General features: G+C 45.6%; 1 protein-coding gene across 1 annotated transcript in view; it reads left to right on the forward strand.

Annotated features, from left to right (window-relative positions):
* Nucleotides 1-27,578, forward strand: part of LIPC (lipase C, hepatic type) — a 202,437-nt gene that overhangs the window by 153,494 nt on the left and 21,365 nt on the right. Inside the window, exons 4-7 of the mRNA XM_055436350.2 lie at nucleotides 18,690-18,877; nucleotides 22,849-23,031; nucleotides 23,795-23,912; nucleotides 26,581-26,814. Of these exons, the coding sequence (XP_055292325.2) occupies nucleotides 18,690-18,877; nucleotides 22,849-23,031; nucleotides 23,795-23,912; nucleotides 26,581-26,814 (723 nt within the window). The remainder of the gene's footprint in view (nucleotides 1-18,689; nucleotides 18,878-22,848; nucleotides 23,032-23,794; nucleotides 23,913-26,580; nucleotides 26,815-27,578) is intronic.

Raw genomic sequence — 27,578 nt, forward strand, 5'->3', positions numbered from 1 at the left:
TTAACAACCATCACAAGGCAGGTATCTCCCTTGCCTTCACTAAAGTAGCGTCTTGTTGTCACTCACTCATGTCCAACTCTTTTGCAACCCCATGGACTACAGCCCACCAGATTCCTCTGTCCGTGGGATTTCCAGGCAACAACACTGCAGTGGGTTGCCATTTCCTTCTCCAAGGGATCTTCCTGACCCAGAAATCAAACCTGGGTCTCCTGCATTGCAGGCAGATTCTTTACTGCTGAGCCACCAGGGAAGCCAGAGCAGCTTCCAGACACAGATGAGTGTGCGTGCGGCTCTACAGGATACAGGCACAACGGAAAACACTTCTCAAACGGAATTTCCTCCAGTGTGTCCCATGAGATATCAGTCCCAGAAATGTTTGGCCACAGAAAGGTATGGAGGCAGGGGATAGGGGCGACTTACCCCTACTCCAAAGCACAGCTGATGCTTAAACAACACCGATCTGCATTAAATGGGCTTGAACTGTGCAAGTCCACTTAAATGTGAAGTTTTTCCCATTAATATAGTACCTGTACTTATTTTACAGATCTTTAAATTAACTAAGTATGGGGAAGGTTTGTGTTCAATTAGAGATCACAATATGGACTCAAAAGATCTAGGATTTGAGTCCTGATTCCATCTAAACTGCTTCAGCTTCCTGCCCCTGGGTGAGTCATTTATCTCCCCCTTTGTTTTTGAGGTAGAGATAGCAGGACACAGAGTTTCCACTGCACAGGGTGTTGGCACCCCAATCCCCCACACTGTTCAAAGGTCAACTGTAATCGAGTTTGAGAATCACAGCATACCATTTGTCCCTTCTATAGATTAAATGCACAGGAAGAAACATCTTAACATCCCTGGCCAGCAGGAAGCCTGATTAATGTTGCTCAATACCACATCTCCCAAATTTGACTACAGAACTCTTTCCCGCACAACCCCTATTAATATCTCAACAAATTTCCATATGAGAACAGGCTTCACAAAGGCAGTTTTTAAAAACTGAATTGTGAGGCTTGAAATAAATGAGGAATGGCAAAAAGAGGAGCGGAGAGAGAAAGAGATGATTTGGCATCTGAAGGACTTTGAGTTGAAGACAGAACAAAGGACTGTTTATGATTCCAAAGAATGTCTGGAACTTTCTTCTTATCTACTACTGCCTTTTTTCCCGGCTCATTCCTAGAGAGTAGACAGAGGTAAGGATGACGGTGTTAGCAGTTGAACAGCTCTTAAGCACTAGAAGGGCACTGCTAGTATTAGAAGGGACACAGTGTAGAGTCGCTGCCTTTACCTCCCTCCTTCTCCCACTGTTGGCTGACTGCGACACATCTTTCCCTAGGAAGAGCAGAAAATTGAAATTATCCTGCCAATTCAGTTCAGCAAATACCCACCTCTGTAGCAGCCTTGTGAACACAGGTGCCTAAGGCATGTACTGTTGTTGTTGTTTAGTTGCTAAGTCATGTCCATCTCTTTCAAGACCCTAGGGACTGTAGCCCATCAGCCTCCTCTGTCCATGGGATGTCCCAGACATGAATACTGGAGTAGGTTGCCATTTTTTTCTCTAGGGGATCTTCCTGACCCAGGGATCGAACTCACATCTCCAGCTTGGCAGGTGGGTTCTTTTCCACTGAGCCACCTGGGAAGCCCAAGGCGTGTACTACTCACAGCCTGGTCAAAAAGCCAGCAAGAAGACAAAAAATCCCTTCCTCAAGGTCTGCACAGGGGTCTGGGTAGCACAAAGAAGGGGCCCCTCTTCTGACCAATTGTCAGGTGTTTCTCGAAGCTTCAACCCTAAAGCACACATTCTCATTCCTTCCAAGGTGAGGGTTGAAGTGTAAGAAGGGGAGAGAGAACTCCAGCAGAGGGAACTGTGAGAGTGAAGTCATGGAGGTAGGAGATGGCAGGGTTGCCGGGGGCTCCTGAGCAGCTGGGGCTGGGGCAGTGTTTGGCAGCACAGTGTGGACAGAGAAGGAGGGAAGGGCCAGGTAGAAGCCCATGGATTACTGCTGCACTGAGCTGCAGTTGCTGATGACAGGAGGATAAAAAAGAGGGAGAAGGGGGAGATGACTCAGGGGGTAAGCAGGTGCCTGGAACAAGGGGCACACGGGAGCAGGATGAAGATGTGAGCAAAACCTGGTTGGAGGCAGGAGGTGGAAAGTCAAATTCAGTCCTCGACAACTTGAGCAGGTTATATACGAAGTCTAAGCATTGAGGGTGATGATAATGGTGATGATGATGACAAAGATGACCGTGAACTCTACCTCCCTTCTCTCCTGGTTATGGGAGTCATGGGGGAAAGCAGAAGACAATAATCAGCAAAAAGAGTTGTTGGGTCTTCTCTGGAGAACACCTGGGGGTAGGCAGAGCTGAAACAAGCTTCCCCATCCATCCCTGTTGCTTTTCCCACACCCCCCAGTTGTCCTTCTGCAGAAGATAGAGAGGCCGGGCTGTTCCTGCATCACCACTCCCAGGACCCCAGTCGTGCACATCCAAGACATCTCCTCCCTACTCTCCTTCCTCCTCAGGACCTGCCTAAGCCTAGCCCTACAGGCCTGATGGCAGCCCCTTAGGTGGTGATCCCTACCCTCCTTCTTCTGGCAGGTAATGGTCCTGAGTGGTCACCACCTCAGCTTCCTCCACTCCTCAGCTCCCCAAAAAGTCTGGAATGAGCCATCTCCCTGCAGATGCAGAGAACCAGTAACACTACATACAAAACAAGGTCATACTGAAAACAGAACAGCAAGATCCCTTCTTCTGAGAATGCATTATCTCCAGGGTAGATGTGGAATTCTAGTAACACATTCCCTGGGAAGTTTTCAAATCCAGACACACTGGAGCCTTGTTTCAGCCTTGAGCTGGGCAAAGGCCCCAAGCTCACCTCCAGCATCCAACAGGCTCTGGCTGCTGCCCCTGCTCAGCCCTGGCGGACGGCACTTCATAGGCCAGTCTTGCAGACCCAGTGCTGTGGGCAGCGAGCCCTACCAACTCCAACCCCAGGCCCCTGCTTGTGCCCTTCTGTTTCTTTATGCCTCTGCTCCTTCCTGCTGGCGTCTCTGAATGCCACTGCTTTCTGCCAAGACCTCAGGCACTCACACATGCCAGCCCCATCCTCACTGACTTCGTGGTTCTGTGTCCACTTGAAGAGTCCACCTCATTTGCGACCCACATCCTAGACAGCAAGCAGAAGCTGCCTGCTTTAAAAACTTCCCAATTTCCTCCAGAGTTCAATTGCTTCCAAAAAGCCTGGCACATCTCAGCTGCCAGTGTGAAGTGCGAGTTCCCAGAGATGCCGATGGCACTTTCCAACATTCGTCACTTTTGACACATCAAAAATATCCTTGCTCCCAGCACTCCAAGAGCACCAGCCCAGATGGCCTGGCTGCTGGGGATGTGTCATTCTCTGAAAGGCCTCGGAGAGTCCCTGGAAGAAGCTTCCTGACTGAGACGCAACTGATTTCCTCTTGCACCCCCTTCACCCACCCCTTTCAAAGCTGAGCCAGCTGAGTCCTCTGGGTACCAGAACTTCCTTCTCTGCCTGGCTTTCATGCTCTAGGTAGGCTTTTTTTTCATAGAATTCCTCAAACTTGGGCTCCCCACAACACCAAGCAGTTTGCCATTTGCTGAGCCCAGTCCTACCAGAGAGGAAGCTGCCCACTTGGGAAGCTCCCTGTGGCACCACCTTTACTCTTTCAGACCACTGAAGATCTCATGGGAAGGAGCCTTACGCCCTGACTTGTTCAATAGCTGAAGTCAAGGTCCCCTGAACCCGAGGTCAGTAAAGGCATATATATGTCGGTTTATCTCTGGGTTTTTAATTCTGTTCATTGGTCTGTGTATCTACTTTTATGCCAACATCATACTGTTTTGATTACTATTGTTTTATAATATAGTTTGAAATCAGGATGCATGACGCCTCAAGCTTCATTCCTTCTCAAGATTGCTTTGGATATTCAGGTTCTTTTACAGTTCTATATGAGTTTTAGATGCTAAGAGCTGACTCACTGGAAAAGACCCTGATGCTGGGAAATACTGAAGGTGAAAGGAGAAGGGGGCAACAGAGGTTAGGTGGCATCATTGACTCCACGACCGTGAATCTGAGCAAACTCCAGGAGATAGAGGAAGACAGGAGCCTGGCACGCTGCAGTCCATGGGGTCGCAAAGGGCTGGACACAACTTAGTGACTGAACAACAACAACACAAGCTCTAGAACCTTTTTTATTTCTGTGAAAAATGCCTTGGGTATGTTGATAGGGTTTGTATGGAACAACAAGATTGGTTTGCTTTTGTTTTCAGATAGTTCATTGTTAGTATATACAAATGCAACTGATTTTTGTATGATGATTTTGTATCTTGAAATTCTACTGAATTCATTTATTAGTTTTTTGATGGAGTCTTTAGGATTTTCTATCCCGTGTGCTTCAGTTCACATTCCCCCACCCATGGTTTACTTTTGCTTTGCAGAGTAACTCTGGGGCTGTTTGACCAAGTTAATGCTTTCCTCATTCTGCAAGTGTTTATCTTTGCAAAGCATCAGGCTCAGATTCCAGGGCAGAAGAGGCCAGCATTCCTATGAGAACAGATTCAGGTGTCCCCAGGTCACCCCTGTTCTGACTCTCCCTTTTCTTTTTGCCTGATTAGCTCTGGTCTCTAAAACTCGGGCATCTTTTATTTACTGAAAGTCAGAGATAGGTAAGTCTTAGGAGTCACACATCTCAGAACCAAAGGGACCCTGAAAGCTTCTCCCAACCTTCTGGTTTTCTGGAGGTGGAAAAGGAGGCCCAACTGGTTTTGGGGAAAAGCCAGGTCTAGAACCCTGGTCCAGCTGAACTCAAAATGCCAAGGACATCTCACTGTACCACCATGGAGACCTCAGAGCGGACTGGTCCTATGTCCTCATTTTCCAGATGAGGAAACCAAGGTCTAGAAAATTAAATGACTTGCTCAAGGTCAAGCAGGATGAGTTAATGAGAAACCAGGACCTGTGGAGATCTGCCAACACACATAGTCCACCAGTAGTTAAATAAAAGTGAGGCAGTTCTGTGTCTAAAGTCATATTGTCTATACAGCAGATGGAGAGGGCCAAACAAGAACATGTTCAATTGTTTATCTCATGTGAAATAGCTTCATGTCAGACTCTGGGCTCTCTTCTGAGTCACCATAAACACAATTCAACACAGCCACACTCTAGACCATAGGAAGGCAACTGTGAAGACTGATTTCAGGGACCTTATGGCTGGCAAGCCACCCATGGGGTGTTGAAAGGCCTTGCAAAGGAGATTTATGGGTCTGTCCCATTGGGTAATTTAACTTCCTTGTGTGCAAGAGAGCTACTCTCTGGGGACTTCCCTGGTGGACCAGTGGTTGAGAGTCCACCTTGCAGTGCATGGGTTCAATCCCTGGTCGGGGAACTAAGATCCCACATGCTGCAGAGCAACCTAGCCCATGCACCACAACTAGACACCCCAGGTGCCGCAACTAGAGAACCTGTGTACCACAACAAAAGATCCCACATGATACAACTAAGACCTGTCGCAGCCAAATAAATAAAGGAGCCACTCTCAGAACGAGGCTCAACTTAACTACTTCCTGTGTTTCCTGTGTGACCTTGGTCAAGATACTTATCTTCTCTGAGACCCAGTTTCATTGGAGATAGCATCTACTCACAGAGGTATTATGAGGATGGGATAAAATACAGAATTCCAAGTTATCAGCGAAAAGTAAATGATAGCCACATAAATAGCCCTTTCACCAGCCTTACCAATTCTTCCAGCACCCCATCACACTTTAATGAGAACTTCTGGGTTTTATGGATTCTCTGGGTGGGTAATAATTATACCTGTGGGGGACTTGTAAGATTACTTCAGCTCCCATGTCAGCAAAATGATCCCACCATTTAACCAAGTAATCCTACACCAGGTAATTCATCCTCATGGGAATAACTATTTGAAAAGAAAAGCTGTCTGTGTGAAGTTCATTGCAGCTCTATTACAAAGGTGAAAAGCTGAAAACACAGTGCTCATCTCAGATTGGGAAATGGATACATAAATTACAAAGCATTTCCTCGGTGGAATATTACTCAGCCTTTAAGTATGAATACTGTAAGGATATGGAAAGATGTTTATTACATAATGTGAAATTTTAAAAAGCAAAAAGCAGTTATATCTGCAGAGTTAAAGTGTTATTTGCTTCTGACTGTAGAATAGAAACATGAGAAAATAAAAAGTCAGTCGATTAGGGTGATGAGAATGTGAGTCTAGTTTTTAAAACTTGTTTTCTGCTGTTACACCACTTTTGTGCAACAAATACGCTTTTTAAAGAATAGGAAAGAAAACTCAATACTTGCTCCAGAAATAATTTAGCTGAAGGCAAGTTTCATTTGTGGGAAAATGCCTGGCACAGAAGAGGTACTATGGAAGTGTTCTAGAAAGAATGAATGGGTAAAGTGAAGAAATGAATGAATAGAACACCAGAGCCGCGCCACCGGGAAGCCAGATCAGGCTGAAGGATTCGTGTTCTCTTTTTCTATTTAAGCTATCGGCCCAAGGTCTGTTTGGAAAAGCTATCCCGGGTCTACTCTTCCTGCGGAGCTGAGAATACAAGGGTAGATGCGGCAGGCAAACCTGAGCAGGTACAAAGGAAGATAAAGTATGCGCAAGGCTAGGAAAGTAGCAGACACATAGCAAACACTCAGCAAACCTTGACCACCTGCACGACCATCAGTAGTGGACAGAGCAGAGGCAATCTATCAGAGATTACCTGGGTTTCCTCTGAAGAGGAGTGTTACTGTGGGAAAAAGCTGGACTGGGGGCAGAAGCCCTGTATTCAATCTTCTCTTTGTCCTTAATGGCAATCCACTCCAGTGTTCTTGCCTGGAGAATCCCAGGGACGGGGGAGCCTGGTGGGCTTCCGTCTGTGGGGTCACACAGAGTCGGACACGACTGAAGTGACTCAGCAGCAGCAGCAGCAGCTCTATAATCTCAGATCAGTTAGTTTGCCTCTCTGAGTCTCAACTTCCTCATCTTTATATACTAGAACAATTTATTGAGATATTATTATTTTGAATTTATTTTCCTACCACCACCAATACTTAGCTTAGAGGTTTTTTAATGTTTTTGGAGGGGGCATGCCTTGAGGTATGTGGGATCCTAGATCCCTGACCAGGGATCAAGCCCATGCTCCCTACAGTGAAAGCTCAGAGTCTTAACCACTGGACGGCCAGGGAAGTTCCTAGAGGTATTTTCAGGACTGAGAACAGGAGCCACTTGAGTCTAATATATGTTCTTATCTTTTGTAAAAACCTAAACTCATGAAAAAGATAACACTAAGGATCCCCAAAAGATGAGAAAGTACAAGGATGCTTAACTACCTGACTGGGAGAGGATAAGGGCTGGTGTGTCCCCAGGTAGCAAGAACCCAACCAGAGATTCATAACACTCTTAAGGGAGGAGGTGGTGTGGTGCCCCCTGCCTCACAGGGCTTCCCATCCCTAAAGTACTACCCCCCAAAGTGGAATTTCTGAAGGGACTGTGTGAAATGGGACTGGACTTCTTAGCTGCTGGACCGGATATAAAAAATTACTAGTTCAGAGAGTCCTTTGCATAAAATTGGGATAAATGGACTCCACCCAAACCACACAGGATAGGGACTCAATGCCTCATTTAAGCTGATCAAAAGAAAATAAAGGGATGTGCTGCTTGCCACTCAAGCTTTGTGGACTAAGATCTCACCCACTGGTGAGCTTGTTTTTTAACTGATGTTCTCTCAAAAACAAATACACACACACCTTGAAATGTAGCCAGCTTCCATGGTGTAAATATTCCCATATGGCCAATTTCAAACTACCAATATTAAGTCCCTGAACATGGAGAGTTGAGAAGAGGTGGACCCAACTGGCATCAACACACCACTGAGATTCATACATTATGAGCTTTTTATGTCTAGAAAGTTCTCAAAGAGCTTTCTCAGCATTAGGATTCATTCCAGGACAAAAGTCTGAGGCTAATTCATAATGGTTAAAGCCATTCATCTTTATCAAGTATAATCTGCTGATTTTATTTAGGTTGAAATATGGCCTGGTAGAAGTGTTGATACTCCTACCTTTGAAAAACACGCCTCCACAGAAATGAGCTGACCCCTTTGTCAATAAGTCAATGTATATTTTCCAAGCTGAATCTATTCTTCCTTTGATTATGTGGTCTTGTGACTAAGAACAGACCATGCATCAGCCCAGGCAGCACAGGCAGAAGACAGATCCTGACTCCTATTGGGGCCTTTTACTGTAGAATCATAGGTTCTGCCCTAAGCCAGCTCAGTTGCCTGCAGTCATCCACCTAACGATGTCCTTCCCTCCATCAAAAAAAAAAAAAAGAAAGAATTAACACTTATATGAAATTTTAGGAATGCTCAAACATGGGGGCTGACTTAGGAACAGAGAAATCACTTGCTATAAGACAAATAACATTAGAACTGTAGTGGTGGACCCAGTTTCTCCTTCTGACTAATTCTGAAGCTGTTTTGCTGCTCCAGGAACCCACTGTTCCAGGGAGACAATCCCAAGCCTCCCCAGCCCCTCAGCTTGCTTTCCAGGTTACAGGGGCTGACTCCCTCGGAAGGTGTTGACTGTCTGCCTTAGTTAACATTCTCCCTCTCAAAACCACAACCTCATCCCCAGCTTATCACCGGTGTGTCTTTATCTGTTCTAAAGACACGAGAAAATGACGATTTCAGAAGACATGCCTGAAGAAGGAAAAGTTCCTATCCAATATAATAAGGATAAATTTCCTCACACATAATGAAATCATTGAACTTCCTAACCATTTACTCATGAGTTGTGAGGCTGAAATGAGTTCATACAATAAGACTGTTGGAAAAGTGCCTGGCACAGAGAAGTCACTCAATAAATATTAGCTTTAAAAAGTGCTGAATATCAATTTGGATGCATATACCTATATAAAAAGATATAAATAAGATCACACCTAAGGGCTCCAAAATCACTGCAGATGCTGACTGCAGCCAGGAAATTAAAAGACGCTTACTTCTTGAAAGGAAAGTTATGACCAACATAGATAGTATATTAAAAAGCAGAGACATTACTTTGCCAACCAAGGTCCGTCTAGTCAAGGCTATGGTTTTTCCCGTGGTCATGTATGGATGTGAGAGCTGGACTGTGAAGAAAGCTAATCGCCGAAGAATTGATGCTTTTGAACTGTGGTGCTGGAGAAGACTCTTGAGAGTCCCTTGGACTGCAAGGAGATCCAACCAGTCCTTTCTAAAGGAGATCGAACCTGGGTGTTCCATTAGAAGGACTGATGCTAAAGCTGAAACTCCAATACATCAGCCACCTCATGCGAAGAGTTGACTCACTGGAAAAGACTCTGATGCTGGGAGGGGTTGGGGGCGGGAGGAGAAGGGGACGACGGAGAATGAGATGGCTGGATGGCATCACCGACTCTGTGGACATGAGTGAGTGAGCTCCGGGAGTTGGTGATGGACAGGGAGGCCTGGCGTGCTGTGGTTCATGGGGTCGCAGAGAGTCGGACACGACTGAGCGACTGAACTGAACTGAACTGAACTGAAGAAGCCAATGATTCTACTTTGGGGAATCTTTTTTTTTTTCCTTCTTTAAATTTATTTGGCTGCTCCGGGTTTTAGTTGCAGCATGCTGGATCTTTAGTTGTAGCATGTGGGATCTTTAACTGCAGCATACGAACACTTAATTGCAGCATGTGGGATCTAGGTCCCTGACCAGGGATTGAATCTGATCCCCCAGCATTGGGAGTGCAGAATCTTGGCATTGGGAGCACAAGGAAGTCCCTCCATTGGGGAATCTTTACTAAAACAATGCTCATAGATTCAGACAAAGATTTATGTATAAAGATGGTCATCAGAACATTATTAGTAACAGAAACAAAAAAAAGTAAACTGGAAACAACTTAAATGTCCCACAATAATGAAACAAACAATGCTACTTTCCAAGCATATTTCTAAAGATTTTTTAATGCTGTAAGAAAATTATCATGATGGGTAAAAAGGGATATAAAACCATTCATAAGACTTCCCTGGTAGTCCAGTGGTTAAGGGCCCACCTGCCGATGCAAGGGACATAGGTTCAATCTCTGGTAGGGAAAGACCCCACATGCCACAGGGCAACTAAGCCTGTGTGCCATGACGACTGAACCCCCCCACACACAGGGCCCAATAGCCACCACTACTGAAGCCCTCTTGCCCTAGAGCCCACGCTCTGCAACAAGAGAGGCTGCTGCAATGAGAAGCCCACATACCACAATGAAGACCCAGCACAAGCAAAAAATTAATTAATTTAAAAATACCTTTCACATCTTATGATCTCAGCTATAGACATTCCAAATAAACAACAATGGAACAAATACCTCTATAAGAAAAGGTCGAAAGGAAATATAATACTCTAAATATTACTTGTGTGTTTTTCTGAGTCAAGGAAATTATTCATTTCAGCATTTTTCAGATTGTTTATCTACAATGAACATGTATTAATTCCACAAAGAAACAAAATAAAAAACAGTTAAGAGTCTATTACAATATCACAACTAATACAAAAACTACTGTGAGGGTTGTCAGGAAGTAACCCTGACAAAATAATCCTGAGATTGTGTCCTCTGAATTTGGTGACCCTAATGGATCACCAAGGGGACAGAGGAGGTATTCCAGAACAGTTCTTAAACTTTCAAGTTTGAGCAGAAGCATGGACAACTGATGGTGTCATGAACCACAAAATGTAGAAAGGAAGGAAGAAGAATGAGTTGGAAGGAAAGAAAATAAATCCAGTTTGGCCTCACTCAGTCTGTAGTGTCAAAACGTCTTCAGGCAAAGAAGCCCAGTCAAGAGCTGGTTATGTTCACGGTCAATGCCTAGGAGAGACACTTTTGGTATATACTTCTGAGTTCGAGTCATAGTGGTGCATCCTTTCTTAGCTATTTGTAAGGCCTCATCAGACAACCATTTTGCCTTTTTGCATTTCTTTTTCTGAGAAAAAAGAGAAGTTAAAGGCAAAGGAGAAAAGGAAATATATACCCATTTGAATGCAGAGTTCCCAAGAATGGCAAGGAGAAATAAGAAAGCCTTCTTCAGTGATCAATGCAAAGAAATAGAGGAAAACAATAGAATGGGAAAGACTAGAGATCTCTTCAAGAAAATCAGAGATACCAAGGGAACATTTCATGCAAAGATGAACACAATAAAGGACAGAAACGGTATGGACCTAACAGAAGCAGAAGATATTAAGAAGAGGTAGCAAGAATACACAGAAGAAATATACAAAAAAGGTCTTCATGACCCAGATAACCACGATGGTGTGATCACTCATCTAGAGCCAGACATTCTGGAATGCGAAGTCAGGTGGGTCTTAGGAAGCATCACTATGAACAAAGCTAGTGGAGGTGACAGAATTCCAGTTGAGCTGTTTCAAATCCTAAGAGATGATGTTGTGAAAGTGCTTCACTCAATATGCCAGCAAATTTGGAAAACTCAGCAGTGGCCACAGGATTAGAAAAGGTCAGTTTTCACTCTAATCCCAAAGAAAGGCAATGCCAAAGAATGCTCAAACTACCGCACAATTGCACTCATCTCACACTAGTAAAGTAATGCTCAAAATTCTCCAAGCCAGGCTTCAGCAATACATGAGCCATGAACTTCCAGACGTTCAAGCTGGATTTAGAAAAGCCAGAGGAACCAGAGATCAAATTGCCAACATCCACTGGATCATCAAAAAAGCAAGAGAGTTCCAGAAAAACATCTACTTTTGCTTTATTGACAACGCCAAAGCCTTTGACTGTGTGGATCACAAGCTATGGAAAATTCTGAAAGAGATGGGAATACCAGACCACCTAACCTGCCTCCTGAGAAATCTATATTCAGGTCAAGAAGCAACAGTTAGAACTGGACATGGAACAACAGACTGGTTCCAAATCGGGAAAGGAGTATGTCAAGGCAGTACATTGTCATCCTGCTTATTTCAGTTATAAGCAGAGTACATCATGTGAAATGCTGGCTGGATGAAGTACAAGATGGAATCAATATTGCCGGGAGAAATATCAATGACACACAGATGACACTAACCTTATGGCAGAAAGCGAATAAGAATTAAAGAGCCTCTTGATGAAAGTGAAAGAGGTGAGTGAAAAAGTTGGCTTGAAGCTCAACATTCAGAATACTAAGGTCATGGCATCTGGTCCCATCACTTCATGGGAAATAGATGGGGAAACAATGGAAACAGTGACAGACTTTATTTTGGGGGGGCTCCAAAATCACTGCAGATGCTGATTGCAGCCATGAAATTAAAAGACGCTTGCTTCTTGGAAGAAAAGCTATGATCAACCTAGACAGCATATTAAAAAGCAGAGCTATTCCTTGACCAAAAATGTCCATCTAATCAAAGCCATGGTTTTTCCAGTAGTTATGTATGGATGTGAGAGTTAGACTATATAGAAAGCTGAGCGCCAAAGAACTGATGCTTTTGAACTGTGGTGTTGGAGAAGACTCTTGAGAGTCCCTTGGACTGCAAGGAGATCAAAGCAGTCAATCCTAAAGGAAATCAGTCCTGAATATTCACTGGAAGGATTGATGCTGAAGCTTAAACTCTAATACTTTGGCCAACTGATGGGAAGAACTGACTCATTGGAAAAGACCCTGATGCTGGGAAAGATTGAAAGCAGGAGGAGAAGGGGATACAGAGGATGAGATGGTTGGATGGTATCACCGACGTGATGGACATGAGCTTGAGCAAGCTCCAGGAGCTGGTGATGGACAGGGAAGCCTGTCGTGCTGCAGTCCATGAGGTCGCAAAGAGTCAGACACGATTGAACTGAACTGAACTGAGTGCATTCTTAAAGCTATGGCTTGCCTGAATTTGCTCTAGTATTCTCTGTGTTCTATGAAGGGGTTGATCAGATTCTGCTTCCAAGGTGGCTCAGACACTCAGGCACTGAAGCTCTACTCCTTCCACCCAAAATGTGACCTGAAGTAGCCCTTGTCTCCTTCAGTCATAGGACTGCTGCTGGGTTAGAGCAAAGAGCCTTGCAGAGACTCACTGTGACTTATGCCATTTTTCATACTGTGGGTGCTGCTTCCATTGAAGATTGTCTTCAGTGTATACAATGCATCTCAGAGTCAACCACATAAAGCTTGCTGCTGTATATTTCACAGGAATGGTATTCAAGACAATGACCCTGCCTCATGCAGTAGCCTCTTTATACAACTCACAGGAAAACCATCTAAGGCTTCAGGACCAAGAAAGTGTGAGCAACAGCATGAATTCTGTAACTGCTATTTCCCTCTTTGATTTGGCCAATAGGAAGCTCAGAAGGAAATCTGTGGCCCGTCTTCTGCAGTCTTATACAATCTCAGAGTGTGCAGTTTAGCTTGCTAATCTATTAACATTTCTGTTAGTTGTTTTGCCACCATTCTCTTTGTCCTAATTTCTTCAACTATGAATTTTTACAAACCACTCAAAGGCAAAATTTTCCTTCCATGTCATGCCCACCCATTGACTCTGCTTCTGCCTCCTAGAGTTGTAAAAAACAATTCTAGGCCCTCTGCCCCACAGCAGCCCTTCAATACTGAGGTCACAGAGCCCCTCTTTCTTCAACAGTTTCTCCTAGATGTGAGTGCCTAAAGAGTCTTTCATTGTACTTATTTGCAGAGCAGGAATAGAGTAAATACACATGAGACAGGAATATACATAGAGAACAGACTTGTGGACACACGGGGAAAGGTAAGGCTGTGGCCAATTGAGGGAGTAGCACTGAAATGTATACATTACCATATGTAAAACAGACAACTAGTGACAACTTGCTATACAACACATGGAGCTCAACATAGTGCTCTGTGATGACCTAGAGGAATGGGATGGAAGTGGGACATGACCTAGAGGGAAGGGGACATATGTATACTTACAGCCGATTCAAGTTGTTGTATGGCAGGAGCCAATACAACACTGTAAAGCAATCATCCTCCAATTAAAAATAAATTTTAAAAACAGAATAGCAAAAAGGGACAAAGAATCTTTCATCCTTCCAGACTCAGCGGATCCCTCATTTTCTCTCGGCATCTTCCCTAGAGTCCCGACACAAGGTGTCCTTCCACGGCAGTGCTCACAGCAACCACAAGCGGTGGCTGATTCTCACTCTCGCTTTTCCCACTGGACTGAGGCCTCCCAAAACACAGACCTCGGGCCCTGCTTGCCAAAACTGAGCACCTAGACCGTGCCCAGGGCAGAATACCATAATATATGCTCAATAAGCGTTTGCTGAGAAGCCGAATGAATGAATAGATACACAACTTCCTCACTCACACACATGCTCAAAGAGAGCCAAGCCCCAAGGAAGAAAAGGGAAAGACCAGCCCAGTCCAGGTGTTCATGAGCCTTTCCATCTAACAACTGCTTTTCCCTGGGACCCTCCTGAATAGCTTCAAAGTCCCAGGCACTGAGGCCAGAGCTGATTCTCCCAGCTAAATCCAGAGTAAATACACATAAGACAGAATTGGTCCTACGAGGGCAGTTGGGATAAATTTTCATAGAAAGAATTTTGTGGATCAAAAATACAAGAAGCCGGAGGCTCTGAGCCACATTTATTTTAGCAACATACCCTTCAGTTCAGTTCAGTTCAGTCGCTCAGTCGTGACCGACTCTGCGACCCCATGAATCACAGCACGCCAGGCCTCCCTGTCCATCACCAACTCCCGGAGTTCACTCAAAATCATGTCCATCGAGTCGGTGATGCCATCCAGCCATCTCATTCTCTGTCGTCCCCTTCTCCTCCTGCCTCCAATCCCTCCCAGCATCAGAGTCTTTGCCAGTGAGTCAACTCATCGCATGAGGTGGCCAAAGTATTGGAGTTTCAGCTTTAGCATCAGTCCTTCCAATGAACACCCAGGATTGATCTCCTTTAGAAAGGACTGGTTGGATCTCCTTGCAGTCCAAGGGACTCTCAAGAGTCTTCTCCAACACCACAGTTCAAAAGCATCAATTCTTCAGCGATCAGCTTTCTTCACAGTCCAACTCTCACATCCATACATGACCACGGGAAAAACCATAGCCTTGACTAGACGGACCTTGGTTGGCAAAGTAATGTCTCTGCTTTTTAATATACTATCTAAGTTGGTCATAACTTTCCTTCCAAGGAGTAAGCGTCTTTTAATTTCATGGCTGCAATCAGCATCTTCAGTGATTTTGGAGCCCCCAAAAATAAAGTCTGACACTGTTTCCACTGTTACCCCATCTATTTCCCATGAAGTGATGGGACCAGATGCCATGATCTTTGTTTTCTGAATGTTGATCTTCAAGCCAACCTTTTCACTCTCCTCTTTCACTTTCATCAAGAGGCTTTTGAGTTCCTCTTCACTTTCTGCCATAAGGGTGGTGTCATCTGCATATCTGACATTATTGATATTTCTCCCGGCAATCTTGATTCCAGCTTGTGCTTCTTCCAGCCCAGCGTTCCTCATGATGTACTCTGCATATTGGGTGCTAATTATGTGCAAGGCATTATTCTAAGGTCTTTACAAATATCACCTTTTTTAATTCTTGTAATGACTTCACAAGATGAGTATTATATCTATCCCCATTTTATTTTATATAGTCTTTTTAGCATTCAAGTCACCTATCCTGAAATGAAGGAAGATAAAGCTATTCAATCACTGGATAAAAGAAAATTAGTTACCTTGAGTCCCAGTGCATAAGTGGCTGACAAATCGAATGATAGCCTTTGATCTGAGACCTGGACCCCAAAGAATACCACATCACACACTAAGCAGTTACTGAGCATCCTCAGATCTCTCCTCCATGAGTTCACAGCCTGGTAAAGAAAACAGCATGCATCGAAACAAACAATTGACCTTAGGATCAGGGGCCCAGTAAGGTGCCAGCAGCAGAGGCAGTATTTACCTCTGGCTAGAGGAGAAGGCTTCCTAGAGGGAGTGAGGTTTGAGTACCATTGTAACAGATGGACCAGAGTTCACAGAGGAATAGCAGAGAGGGAAGTGAGAGTGCAAAGGTACAAGGAAGTGAAATGGCAATGGGGGGAACTGCAGGCAGTCTGGGACGGCAGGAGAGCATAGAGAGGGGAGAATCTGAGGGATCAGTGTTGTCATTCAGGTGATGGCCTTGGCTGCAATACCAAGAATCTTAAAGTCACTGACGGGTATAATAGTCATTTCTGTTCTAGAAAGAGTCTTTGAGCATCGGTGTGAGGGAGGGAGGTGAGATTAACCAGAGAGAGACTGTTTAGGAAGCTGTGGCAATAAACCAAGCAAGAAACAATATTCGCCTGAGCTAAGGCACTGGATTCTAGGGGTATTTGGGAATCTGAAGCTTTGGACTGTTTAAATAGCTGCTAAAATAGTGTAAGATGACACCCTGGCTTCTGATGTAGAGGCCAGGGGAGTAGTGCATGCAAAGAGATGAGAGCACCATCTGGGATTATGTGCATGAATGAGGACAAGCTCAGACAGTCTGTGAGCTTGGGAAAGCCACTCTCAGTGCCAGAAATTTTCTTCATTATCTCAGAGAAGTTATTCAGATTCTCCCTCACTTCTCCTTTTAATAAAATATGATGCATTTCATTCTGCCATCATTGTGAAAAATCATTGCCCTTTGCTGGGAATTAATAACCTTTCAAATTAATAACCTTTGGGTAGGAAAACCTGTTTCATTAATGCCTCTCCTTGCTCTTTGTCGTTTCATCATCTTTCTGTCCTGCTGTCCCCAAAAACCAAAAGCCCAAGACTTATTCTTTGAGAAGCCTGAACGACTTTGTGCTCAGAAGGAATGATCAGGGTTCTCAGTAACTGGGCTGAACTGAGTTCACTGACCAAAACTGCTGCTATGGCCTTGTGTTCACCCCTCAGCCACAGGGGAAGCCCCCCTTGGCTGGTAAGGACTGAGGGAGCATCCTCCCTGGCTCTTGGTCTGATTCCTGATCTTGGCAGAAGAGATGTCACCCTTTCTGGGGTGCCACACCTTGGTACCACGGCCCCTCCCTCAGGCTCCACTCCACTCCTGATCACAGGGTCATGTCTCTGACAAACACTGTGGTCTTGACAGATGTTTGGAGACTGCTTTTCCTCCACAAAGTGGCTCAGAGTTAGGGTGAGGCTCCCCCAAAAGAGAAGCTAGAAGGCCTTTCAGGAAAACAGAAGGTTTAATCTTAAAAGCAATCTTTTTCTCCCTATCTCACCCTCCCACAATCTTTGAAAGATTCCAAATGGATATTCATTTATCCTTTTCTACAGAAAAAATCTTTAGCAGCATCTTATCGTCTAGAGCATAAAGCCTCAGTGTCCCAAGGGCCCATAAACTCTGCTGCCCATTCTTCTGCCTCCTTATACCCACAAGGTTTCCTGGCTCTGAGCCCTTCCTCAGCTGTTCCCTCTCAGAAAGCTACTTTCACCCACCCATACAGACACACAAGCCCTCATTCAACTCTCCAGGCCAGCATCAGTTCAGTTCAGTTCAGTCGCTCAGTCGTGTCCGACTCTTTGCGACCCCATGAACCGCAGCACGCCAGGCCTCCCTGTCCATCACCAACTCCCGGAGTCCACCCAAACCCATGTCCATTGAGTCAGTGATGCCATCCAACCATCTCATCCTCTCTTGTCCCCTTCTCCTCCTGCCCCCAATCTTTCCCAGCATCAGGGTATTTTCCAATGAGTCAGCTCTTCCCATCAGGTGGCCAAAGTATTTCAGTTTCAGCTTCAGCATCAGTCCTTCCAATGAACATCCAGGACTGATCTCCTTTAGGATGGACTGGTTGGATCTCCTTACAGTCCAAGGGACTCTCAAGAGTCTTTTCCAACACCACAGTTCAAAAGCATCAATTATTTGGCACTCAGCTTTCTTTATAGTCCAACTCTCACATCCATACATGACCACTGGAAAAATCATAGCCTTGACTAGACAGACCTTTGTTGACAAAATAATGTCTCTGCTTTTCAATAGGCTGTCTAGGTAGGTCATAACTTTCCTTCCAAGGAGTAAGCGTCTTTGAATTTCATGGCTGCAATCACCATCTGCAGTGATTTTGGAGCCCAGAAAAGCTTCACTCCCCCTGAAAAGCCCTCTCTGAATGCCACTCTCCCTCAGCACAATTCATCACTCCCTTTGTAGTCCTCCCCACCCCCATCCTACCTGGTCCATGCAAGACTACATGTGAGAACAGGTTGAGCCATATGAGAGAATGCACAGTGTTGTCTAACTAAGATGCTATATGTGCTATCTCCCTGACATAGGGATGTGGGGAATTGGAGTCAGAGATACTGGGTCCAAAATCCTACCACTTATTGGCATCATGATTTGGGGTGAAACACTTATCCTTTCTAAACTCAGTCCCAGTTGCTTCTCCCATCTTCCCACTGACCTAGAGTCAGCCTGGGGTCTGACTGGCTGATCCTATAGTCCCTGGGATGGCAGGATGGAAGATATGGACCTCTCCTTCTCTGTGTGGGTCCTCCTAGGTCACCCTCTGTCATCTCCCAGGAAAGGAATGGCCATTGTGCTGGAAATAAAATGCTCCTTGGGTTCTCAAAGCCACAGCCTGTGCCTACCTGCAGCACCTTGCAGTAACCTTGTTGCTTAGTGCTCTTAGAAACTTTGGGGTTGTCCCAGAACTGGCAGAGGTGGAACAGATGCCAGGTGAAGCATTGTCCCCAATTTTATCTTCCAGAGTCATTTGGAAGGAGATCTCGAGCTGCTGAAACAAACGAAACATCTCAGGAGACAAGAACCAGATTTCTGCTCTTTAGAGGAGAAACCGATAAGGGCTGTCAGATTCGGCTCAATCGCTCAGACACGTTACAGCACTGTGGCTTCAACTCCTCGCTGCCGCTGGTGATGATAGTCCACGGGTGGCTGGTAGGAAGTGCTGACACGCCTTTGTTCTCTCTGCTTTTACTCTTTTTTTTCCCCTCCCTAGTGTGTTCAATTTTAATATAGAGATAGGGAGCTGGTGATAACAACTCCATGCATAATATTTGTAAAGTACATTCTAATTTTCCAAGTGCTTCCCCACACATTATCTCATTGATTATCTCAATTTCATGAGTAAGCAGGGCAGGGGAAGTATAATTATCTCCACATTTCATATAATAAAATGTGGTTCAAAGAGGTCACACAGCACATAAGCGCCCATAAGAGACTGCAGTTCATGAAGGTGAATCTGCATGTTTCCCAAGAGTTGATAGGAAGCCAGAAGACACAGTCTCCCAATGAGATGTTCTATCTATAAGGGTTAAATTCAGCTGCAGATAACAGAAACCCAAACTGGCAGTAGTTCAGATAAAACCGAAGTTGTTTTTTTTTCCATTTCATGCAACAGTCCAGATGTATGTCATCCTAAACGAATAAAGAGCTTTAGTCAATGAAGTCCTCAAGTACCCAGCTCATTCCCTGCTCACTATAGTGCCATCCTTAGAGTATGGTCCTCATCCTCATAATGCAAGATAGCAGCTAGAGCACTAGCTATCACATCTGCATCCCAGGTAGCACGAGGTAGTGAAAGGTATACACCAAAAAAAGTCCCAAAGAAAGATTGTGTAAAAACAACTGTATTGAGGTATTATTTGAAACCATACAGTTCATCCACTGGCTTTTGGTATACAAGTGTGTTTTTTTAGGTTAGCTTCCCAGAAGCATCTCTGAAATGCTTCCAATTACATCCATTGGCCATACCTAGATGGAAAGATGGCTGAGATATGTATCCTCTTAGAGAAAGTGTTGCTTTTCAGTGATGCTAAAATTCTATTACTGTGGAAGAAGGGGGAAAATAATATTGTGAGCTATGACTGAAGTCAAACAAATGTTTCCAAGAAGAAATTCTGCCTAACTGGTTTCTAGGCCACCCACAATTTGAAGCTTGGTTCACACTATGAAACCTGAAGAGATTTGGGGTCTATTTCATGACTTGAAAACCTTTCCCTACCATATCTTTGAAAACTACTCTTGAGACCCCCATCCATCCCACCTTAGAGAAAAATGAGCCCATCTGCCCACCACCAGTCTTTCAACATGTATTCACTCATACCCTCCACACGAACAAAACAGACCCCACACCTGGCCTCATGGGGTAGTGGGAACCACATGATGCCATGTAGGTGTGGCCACAAGGTGGGGTGTCTGCTATTGCCATCCCAGAAAAGCACAAGGGCTCTTGTAGGCTGCCAGCACCTTCCTCCTAGGATTTAAAGGAGCCCCATCCTAGGGCTTCCAAGGTGGCGCTAGTGGTAAAGAACCCACCTACCAATGCACGAGACATAAGAAACGTGGGTTCAACTCCTGGGTCAGGAAGATCCCCTGGAGGAGGGAATGGCAACCCACTCCAGTATTCTTGCCTGGAGAATCCCATGGACAGAAAAGCCTGGTTGGCTACAGTCCATTGGATTGAAGTGACTTAGCACACAGCACGCATCCTAGGGAAAAAGGGCAGGGATTCCACCACAGCACAGAGGTAGCAGTGAGGGTGGTAAAGGCTTTCCTGCCCCTAGAGAAGAGACCTAATACAGATGAGGGCCTATAGGAGCACGGCCCTTTACATTAGTTGTCAGCTCATTTAATCCTCACAGCTCCCTACATGACCACTTGAGTTAGTCTCATCTCTTAGAGGAGGAAACTGCAGCACAGAGGGGTCAAGCAGCAACCACGGTCACACAGCCCTCAGTGGACAGAAATCCAAAGCCAGAACCCCCATGCTCCAAAGCCCACAAACCTTTGTCAAGGATGGGCTTGACAGGGGACCCACCACACTGCAACCTCCTCACAGCAACCTCTCTCCAGCTGAGCTAAGAGCTCCATCCCTATTCCTTTAAGGAAAGCGTGGAATTGGAGCCAGCGGGTAGCACCCTGAGATGAAACTCATCTTAAAGGGAACTAAAAAACAGACATGGAGGGAATTCACTGACAGTCCAGTGGTTAGGACTCGGCACTTTCACTGTGATGGCCCAGGTTCAATCCCTGGTCGGGGAAGTAAGATCTCCCGAGCCAAACAAAAAAGATCAGGCATGGAAAGCTTTCCCATGGGAACAGAGTAGACAAGGGGAGATTAGAAGGCTAGCCATTGTAAGGGAAGAACATGCCATTTTTCCTGTTTGAGGGACCTTGCCTTACAAGAGAAGAAAAGAAAAGAAACTGGGAAGGAGGGAACACAGGCAGAGCAAAGCTTTGGACAGATCAGAGCTGTGGACTTGATGCCTGACTTGAGGTGGGAACTTGAGCTGAGAGCCTCAAAGTAAGGCAAGTTGCACACAGCAGAAGAGGCAGTCCCCCTCTGACCCTGCCCCGACCACCACGCTCCCCGCCTCCCCCTCACCTCTGCTTGCAGTTCCTTCCACAGACCATGTGATTTCTCTCCTTTAGGCCTTAACACAGGCTATGCCTTCTGCCTAGTGTGTCCTTTCTCTTATCTTCTGCGGGACAGGATCCATACTGTTGAATATATTAGGTGCTCTAAAAATATTTGTTAACTGAATTAATGGCTGACTAAATATTTTGTTTACAAACATGAAGACAGCAGGGTCCTCTCACTGTGATCCTTTTACTAGAATGAGTTCTTTGTTTTCAAAATCTTGTGCAAACTGAAGTACATCTACTGTTGCTGTTAATACAATACCAACAAGGGTTGCTGTAACTGCCACGCAGAGTCCTCACTGTGTTCCACGCACCGTTCTAGGTGCTTTATGTCTATTCATTCATCTCATCTGCACAACAATCCTGGAAGGAGGACGCTATTATTATCCCCATTTTCCGACAAGGAAACGGGGCCACTGACCAGTTATATAACTTGCCCAAGGTCACCCTGCTAGTAACTAGGAGAGTCTAGATTTGAACCCAAGATGCTACATCCTCATAGAAGGTCCTAGGTGGACATTACTAAATGAATGCATCTTACTCACGAGCCAGGCCATCAGTACTGCTGTCCAGCTTCACTCCTGTTTTCTCATCTTCGATTACACCTGACTTTTCCCCTCTTCCCAGACAGACCACACTGCCCTTTTGTGATTGTGCACCTCTGCACATGATTTCCTCTACCTGGAATCCCCTAGACACCCCCTCTGCCCCCAACCACCTCCATACTTACCTGCCCACCTTGATTCTTCCCTGTGAATTCCTATTTACCCTTCAAGACCCAACACAAACATCTTTGCTCTGTGAACCCTTCAGGTGTGTCCTGCAAACTGGCTCTCAACCAGGTACATGCACAGAATGATTCTCCATAATCAATCACCTTGACCGTTATGAGTTCCTACTATGTTCCAGCTTATGGTGCTAAGTCCCTCCAAAGCAAGCAGAACACAGTGGGTGGGGACAGAGAAAGAGACTGAGGTGTGACTCAGGGGGGGCAGCAGCACAGGCCTCCCAGAGGCGGCAGCACTGGAGCCGACCCTCAAAGGACAAGTCGTCTTTCAGTACCCCATCTGCAAAGGCTTACATTGTTTTAAGGCTTGGAAGGTCCTAAAAGAGAGAATGTTAAGACAATGGCTCTCATTTGAGGGATGGGATATTTGGAACGTACAGAGACATTTCTGGTTTTCACAACTTGGGGTTCGGGGGTGGGTGGGTGATGGGGTGCTGCTGGCATCTTGTCGGTGGAGGTAGAGATGCTGCTCAATGTCGTACTGTGCATAGGACAGCCCCCACAACGAAGAAATATCTGGCGCCAAATGACAGCGGTGCTGAGAAGCCCCAGGTTAAGCCCTTTCTCTTGGAGAGAAAGACCCAGAATGAGCCCAGAGTTGGAGAAGGGAAGAGGTGGGCAAGAAGAAAGAGGGAGCTTGTCCAGGGCTCCCTCCTCTCTCCCGGGGAGGCTGATGACACTGTGGGTCCACCCTCAGGTGGACGGCATACTGGAAGACTGGGTCTGGGAGATGGCAGCCGCACTGAAGTCTCAGCTGGCCCAGCCAGTGAACGTGGGGCTGGCAGAATGGGTCACCCTGGCTCACAACCACTACACCACTGCCGTCCGCAACACCCGCCTCGTCGGCCAGGAGATCGCAGCTCTTCTCCAGTGGCTGCAGGTGAGACCTCCCCTGACCTCTCTTCTCTCCTCTCCCTTCCCGTCCCTTCCTCCACGACTGAGTAAATTAGGCTGGTCTCCTACAGCAGCCGAGACAGGACAACCGCTTCTGCTAAGCTCACAGGAATAGGAAGGCACCCATAGATCCCCCAGGGCTCTCGGATGCCTCCTTGAAGCCCTGTCTTGTAGAATCATCTATTCCTCTTACGCTCATCTCTTTGTATGTGCTAGGGGATCTAAACACACACCGTAAACTATAAAACTCCCATAGGCATGGATGAGATCACTCCTGCAAGGAATTCATGTCTAGGTAAAGACGTGCAGGGGGCTTCCCTAGTAGCTCAGTGGTAAAGAACCCACCTGCAATGTAGGAGACACAGGTTCCATCCCTGAGTCAGAAAGATCCCCTGGAGAAAGAAATGGCAACCCGCTCCAGTATTCTTGCCTGGAGAATCCCATGGACAGAGGAGCCTGGTGGGGCTACAGTCCATGGGGTCTTAGAGAGTCAGACACAATTGAGCGACTCAGCAACAACAAAGATGGGCAGACAAGAGGTAGCATCACCAGGCAGGGGCCCAGGGAGCTGAGCCTGAGAGGAAACAGGACAGAGTCAGCAAGATGAGAAAACAGTTTGGGTCCTGAGTAGGAATTAAGCATCTCACTTGTGGTACAAAGAACAGAGAGCCCGGGCAGCCTGGACCCACGAGAGGCTTTTATCCAGGCAGCTCTCCCCCTCCTGCAACCATCTCACCACTGTCTTCCAGGAATCTGTTCAATTTTCTCCAAGCCATGTTCATCTAATTGGGTACAGCCTGGGTGCACATGTCTCAGGATTCGCTGGCAGTTACATGAGCAGAAAGCACAAGATTGGAAGAATTACAGGTAACCATGCCTGATAACTAACAACTATAATCTCCACGACTGCACGGGGGCGTGGAGCAGGGACCTACTTTTCCAACAGGCTCATAATTAACACACCCCGGCTTCCTTCGAGCTGTATTAGAGTTCACAGGAGAACTTGTAGCACTATTTATTTCAAACATGACCGCTGTCATAGACCGCTGTTCTCTGAGAATTTAGAGCAAATCACTGCCTTTCCTCAAACAAATGCCTCTCACAGTCATGCCAAATAGGACCTAAAAGGTACACTTTCTGTACACTTTTGTAATAGGAAAGAGTTTATTTTCCAACCTATAGTTTTAAAAGCCTAATGTGAATTAAAGAATGACAGCTATAATAATATCATACATTAATGCATATACATAGAATCTAGAAAAACGGTACTGATGAACCTATTTGCAGGGCAGGAGGAGAGGCACAGACATAGAGAATGGACAGACTCTTGGACACAGTGGGGAGAGTAAGGGTAGGACGAGCTGAGAGAGTAGCTCTGACACACATACACACCATGTGTGAAACAGATAGCTAGTGGGAAGCTGCTGTATAGCACAGTGAGCTCAGCTCGGGGCTCTGTGTTGACCTAGAGGGGTGGATGGAGGGTGGGAGGGAGTCTTAAGATGGATATATGTATACACATAGCCGATTCACTTCATTGTACAACAGAAACCAGCACAACATTGTAAAGTAATTATCCTCCACCTAAAAATAAATTTAGGAAAAAATAATGAATGACAGCCTTACATTTCCTGTGACAGCCATGTTTGCACCTCTGTTTCCACTTTAGTGAAACACGTGGGTCCTATGCTGGGGCCCACCTGGATTGGGGGAGGGATCCTAGCACCAAAAACCCCAAGCTCCATGCCAGCTTGGAAATACCCCGAGATACCTAGAAGAGCTGACAGTGCACAAGAAGGCCTTTCCTAGCAGGCTGCCCAGGCACCCACCTCATCCTCCACACCCACCCTCACCCCTCCCCACTGCTGACCCAGAGTCACATTCAGAAGAACAGGCCTGATGAGATGACTCCTCAGCCCAGTCTCGGAGGCCCACTGATTCCTACAGGGTGAAACTTAGGAGGCTAGACAAGGCCCTTCTCAGTGTAGTGTCCCAAGGCTCTCCAACATCTCCTCCCCCTGGTCCCTTCTTGTGGCTCCAGGCTTTCATGACACTAGATTTTTCTCCACTCTACTACACACATACCACGGCCTCTTGTCCTTTTGGGCCTTTGCAATCACTATTCCCTTTGCCTGGAATACCAAACCCTAGTCAACCTACCAAATGCCTATTCATCCTTCAAGACCCAGCAGCCTAAAATAATATTTCACAATTTAAAACAGTCTGAACAAAATTTAAGATGAATAGAGTTGCTGTGACCTTTTATTTTATCAAGAAAGAACACTTTTGGCAACTGCTATCTACTGTGACCATTCCTTCATAAAAGAAGCGATTTATTTTAGCATTGAAAAAAGATAAAGATGATGGCAGACATTTAAATGAAGCCAGTCTGTCATGATGAGAATTCATTTTCCTTTTTTTTTTCCATCTCATTGGTGACTGGGGAGGCCTGATCATGGATCAGTACTTGGTGCCCTCCATGATTTAACCCTCAATAGGCTGGGAGTAAACAGACCTCCCATAAGAACTTATCACAGAAGGCCAGTGAGGCCCTTCACAGACAAACCAGGCCTAGAAGGATAAGTCAGAACTGCAGAGAGGCAGCACTGGGCCCAGGAACCTCTCCACGCTGGCTGGTGTCACAGGCCACATCAGGAATTATTAGCCAGGCCCACACACATCAGAAGTGACAGGACAGTTAATTACTCTGCTGTCATCTCATAGTCAGCCTGATGAAGAAAGAAATGTAAACCATAGCCTTTACATCTAACTACAGGTGAGGGCTGGAGAGCAGGGACTGTCATGGTCCCAGGTCAATTCCTTCATCCCCACCAAGGATAGAAGCCAGGCCTGATATTTGTCAACAAAGGGTCCTCCAGAAAAGGTAAAGGAAGAAAGACAAAACTCGACTGCATAAATACTCCCCAACTATAGTCTGCCAGAGACTGCCACTTGTCTCGTGCAAACATATCTGTCACTTAAGGACGGAGCTGTGAGCAGTCCTATTTGCTCATGACATTTTCCCCAGAGAACAGTAATGTCCCAAGGCTGTTCTGAACATTCCAATGAAATGACATTAGTGTAGAGAGAAAGACAGCTTGTTTAGGAAAATTATTGACAACAAGCAGGCAAATAAATTCTTTCTTTGATGGGTAGGTTAGAACTACTTACAATAACATAGTGGTTTTTTGTATGCAAACAGATGCTCTTGAAAGTAGCTTGAAAGGTACTTAAAACTGATTTGCTTAAATAAATCAAGCATTCCCTTATAACCTCATTTCTACCACTGGATAGTTCCTGCAAACCTCTTTTCCCCATAGATAATAACCAGCCTGTGTCCGATTTTAAGCACCATGAATTACTTTAATTTTACTGCAAAAAAGTCATGGCAAGATTTTCTAGAGAACGATTATGCCCTAGGATTTTCCTCTTCCTGCTAGCTCATGAATGTGCAATAACATCAGAAAGCTAAAAAGAGCCTTTCTCCCTGCCTCCTCTTGCTCCAATCTGATCCTTCCCATTGCTTTCCTCTTAGGGCTGGATGCTGCAGGCCCTTTGTTTGAAAAAGCTTCTTTCAGTGACCGGCTTTCACCAGATGACGCCAATTTTGTGGACGCCATTCACACCTTTACCTGGGAACACATGGGGCTGAGTGTGGGCATCAAACAGCCCATAGCACACTATGACTTCTACCCCAATGGGGGTTCCTACCAGCCTGGATGCCACTTCCTAGAGCTCTACAAACATTTCGCCAAGCATGGCTTAAATGGTGAGAAAGACACTAGCCTACGATGGCTTACACTCCCCACAGTTGGTGTGGCCTCTGGATCCAGAGGAATCCAATCTGCGAGATTTTGGGAAGAGTTTGGCAAGGATGGGGCTCAAAGTGAATGGTCACCTAGTCCATGCAGAGAGAGGGCTTGTGTGAGTGGGAAAGGGTGCTGTTCCCCAGGCAGGACCTTCCTCTTCACAGGCAGTGGTCGCTGGAGCTCAGACACAGAGGATAAGCTGAGGGCACATCCAGGAATTCCCACTTCTCATCTCCACTCATCATACCCAGCCAAGTCTCTCCTGGGGTATCAGCCCTTCTGAAAATTGAGCCCTGCTGCCTGTGGTCATTCCTCTTTCTGGAAGATTCCTCATTCAGGGGGCTGCCTCTGTTCTGGCCCCATGCTAATCCACTTAATAGATCATGACTTCTTGGTCTCCCAAGTATGAGGTTTAATCAGCTGACCCCACGGGACATTCATTACTGAGATTCTTCTATTTCAAAGTTCAGCTCTAAATAGGTCCTGTGACTTCCTTGGGACTTTGTCCGGTGCAGAAAATTACTGTGGCATTATCTGGGTTGTATTTTTCCCCTTCTCTCTCAAACCCTAAAACCAAAACATTAACATGAACCTTGATTAACATGGCCCTGGATTAAAGAACAAAATGTGAGCAAAAACCATACATTTCAGAGGCATTCCAAGTTTCTTTTTATTATAAAATAATATCCTGATTAAGACCTGCCAACTCACTCTAAGCCAACTG

The sequence above is a fragment of the Moschus berezovskii genome, chromosome 9 (genome assembly GCF_049115385.1).
Source record: "Moschus berezovskii isolate FMDL1 chromosome 9, NW_MosBer_1.0, whole genome shotgun sequence".
In the NCBI taxonomy this organism is placed as follows: Eukaryota; Metazoa; Chordata; class Mammalia; order Artiodactyla; family Moschidae; genus Moschus; species Moschus berezovskii.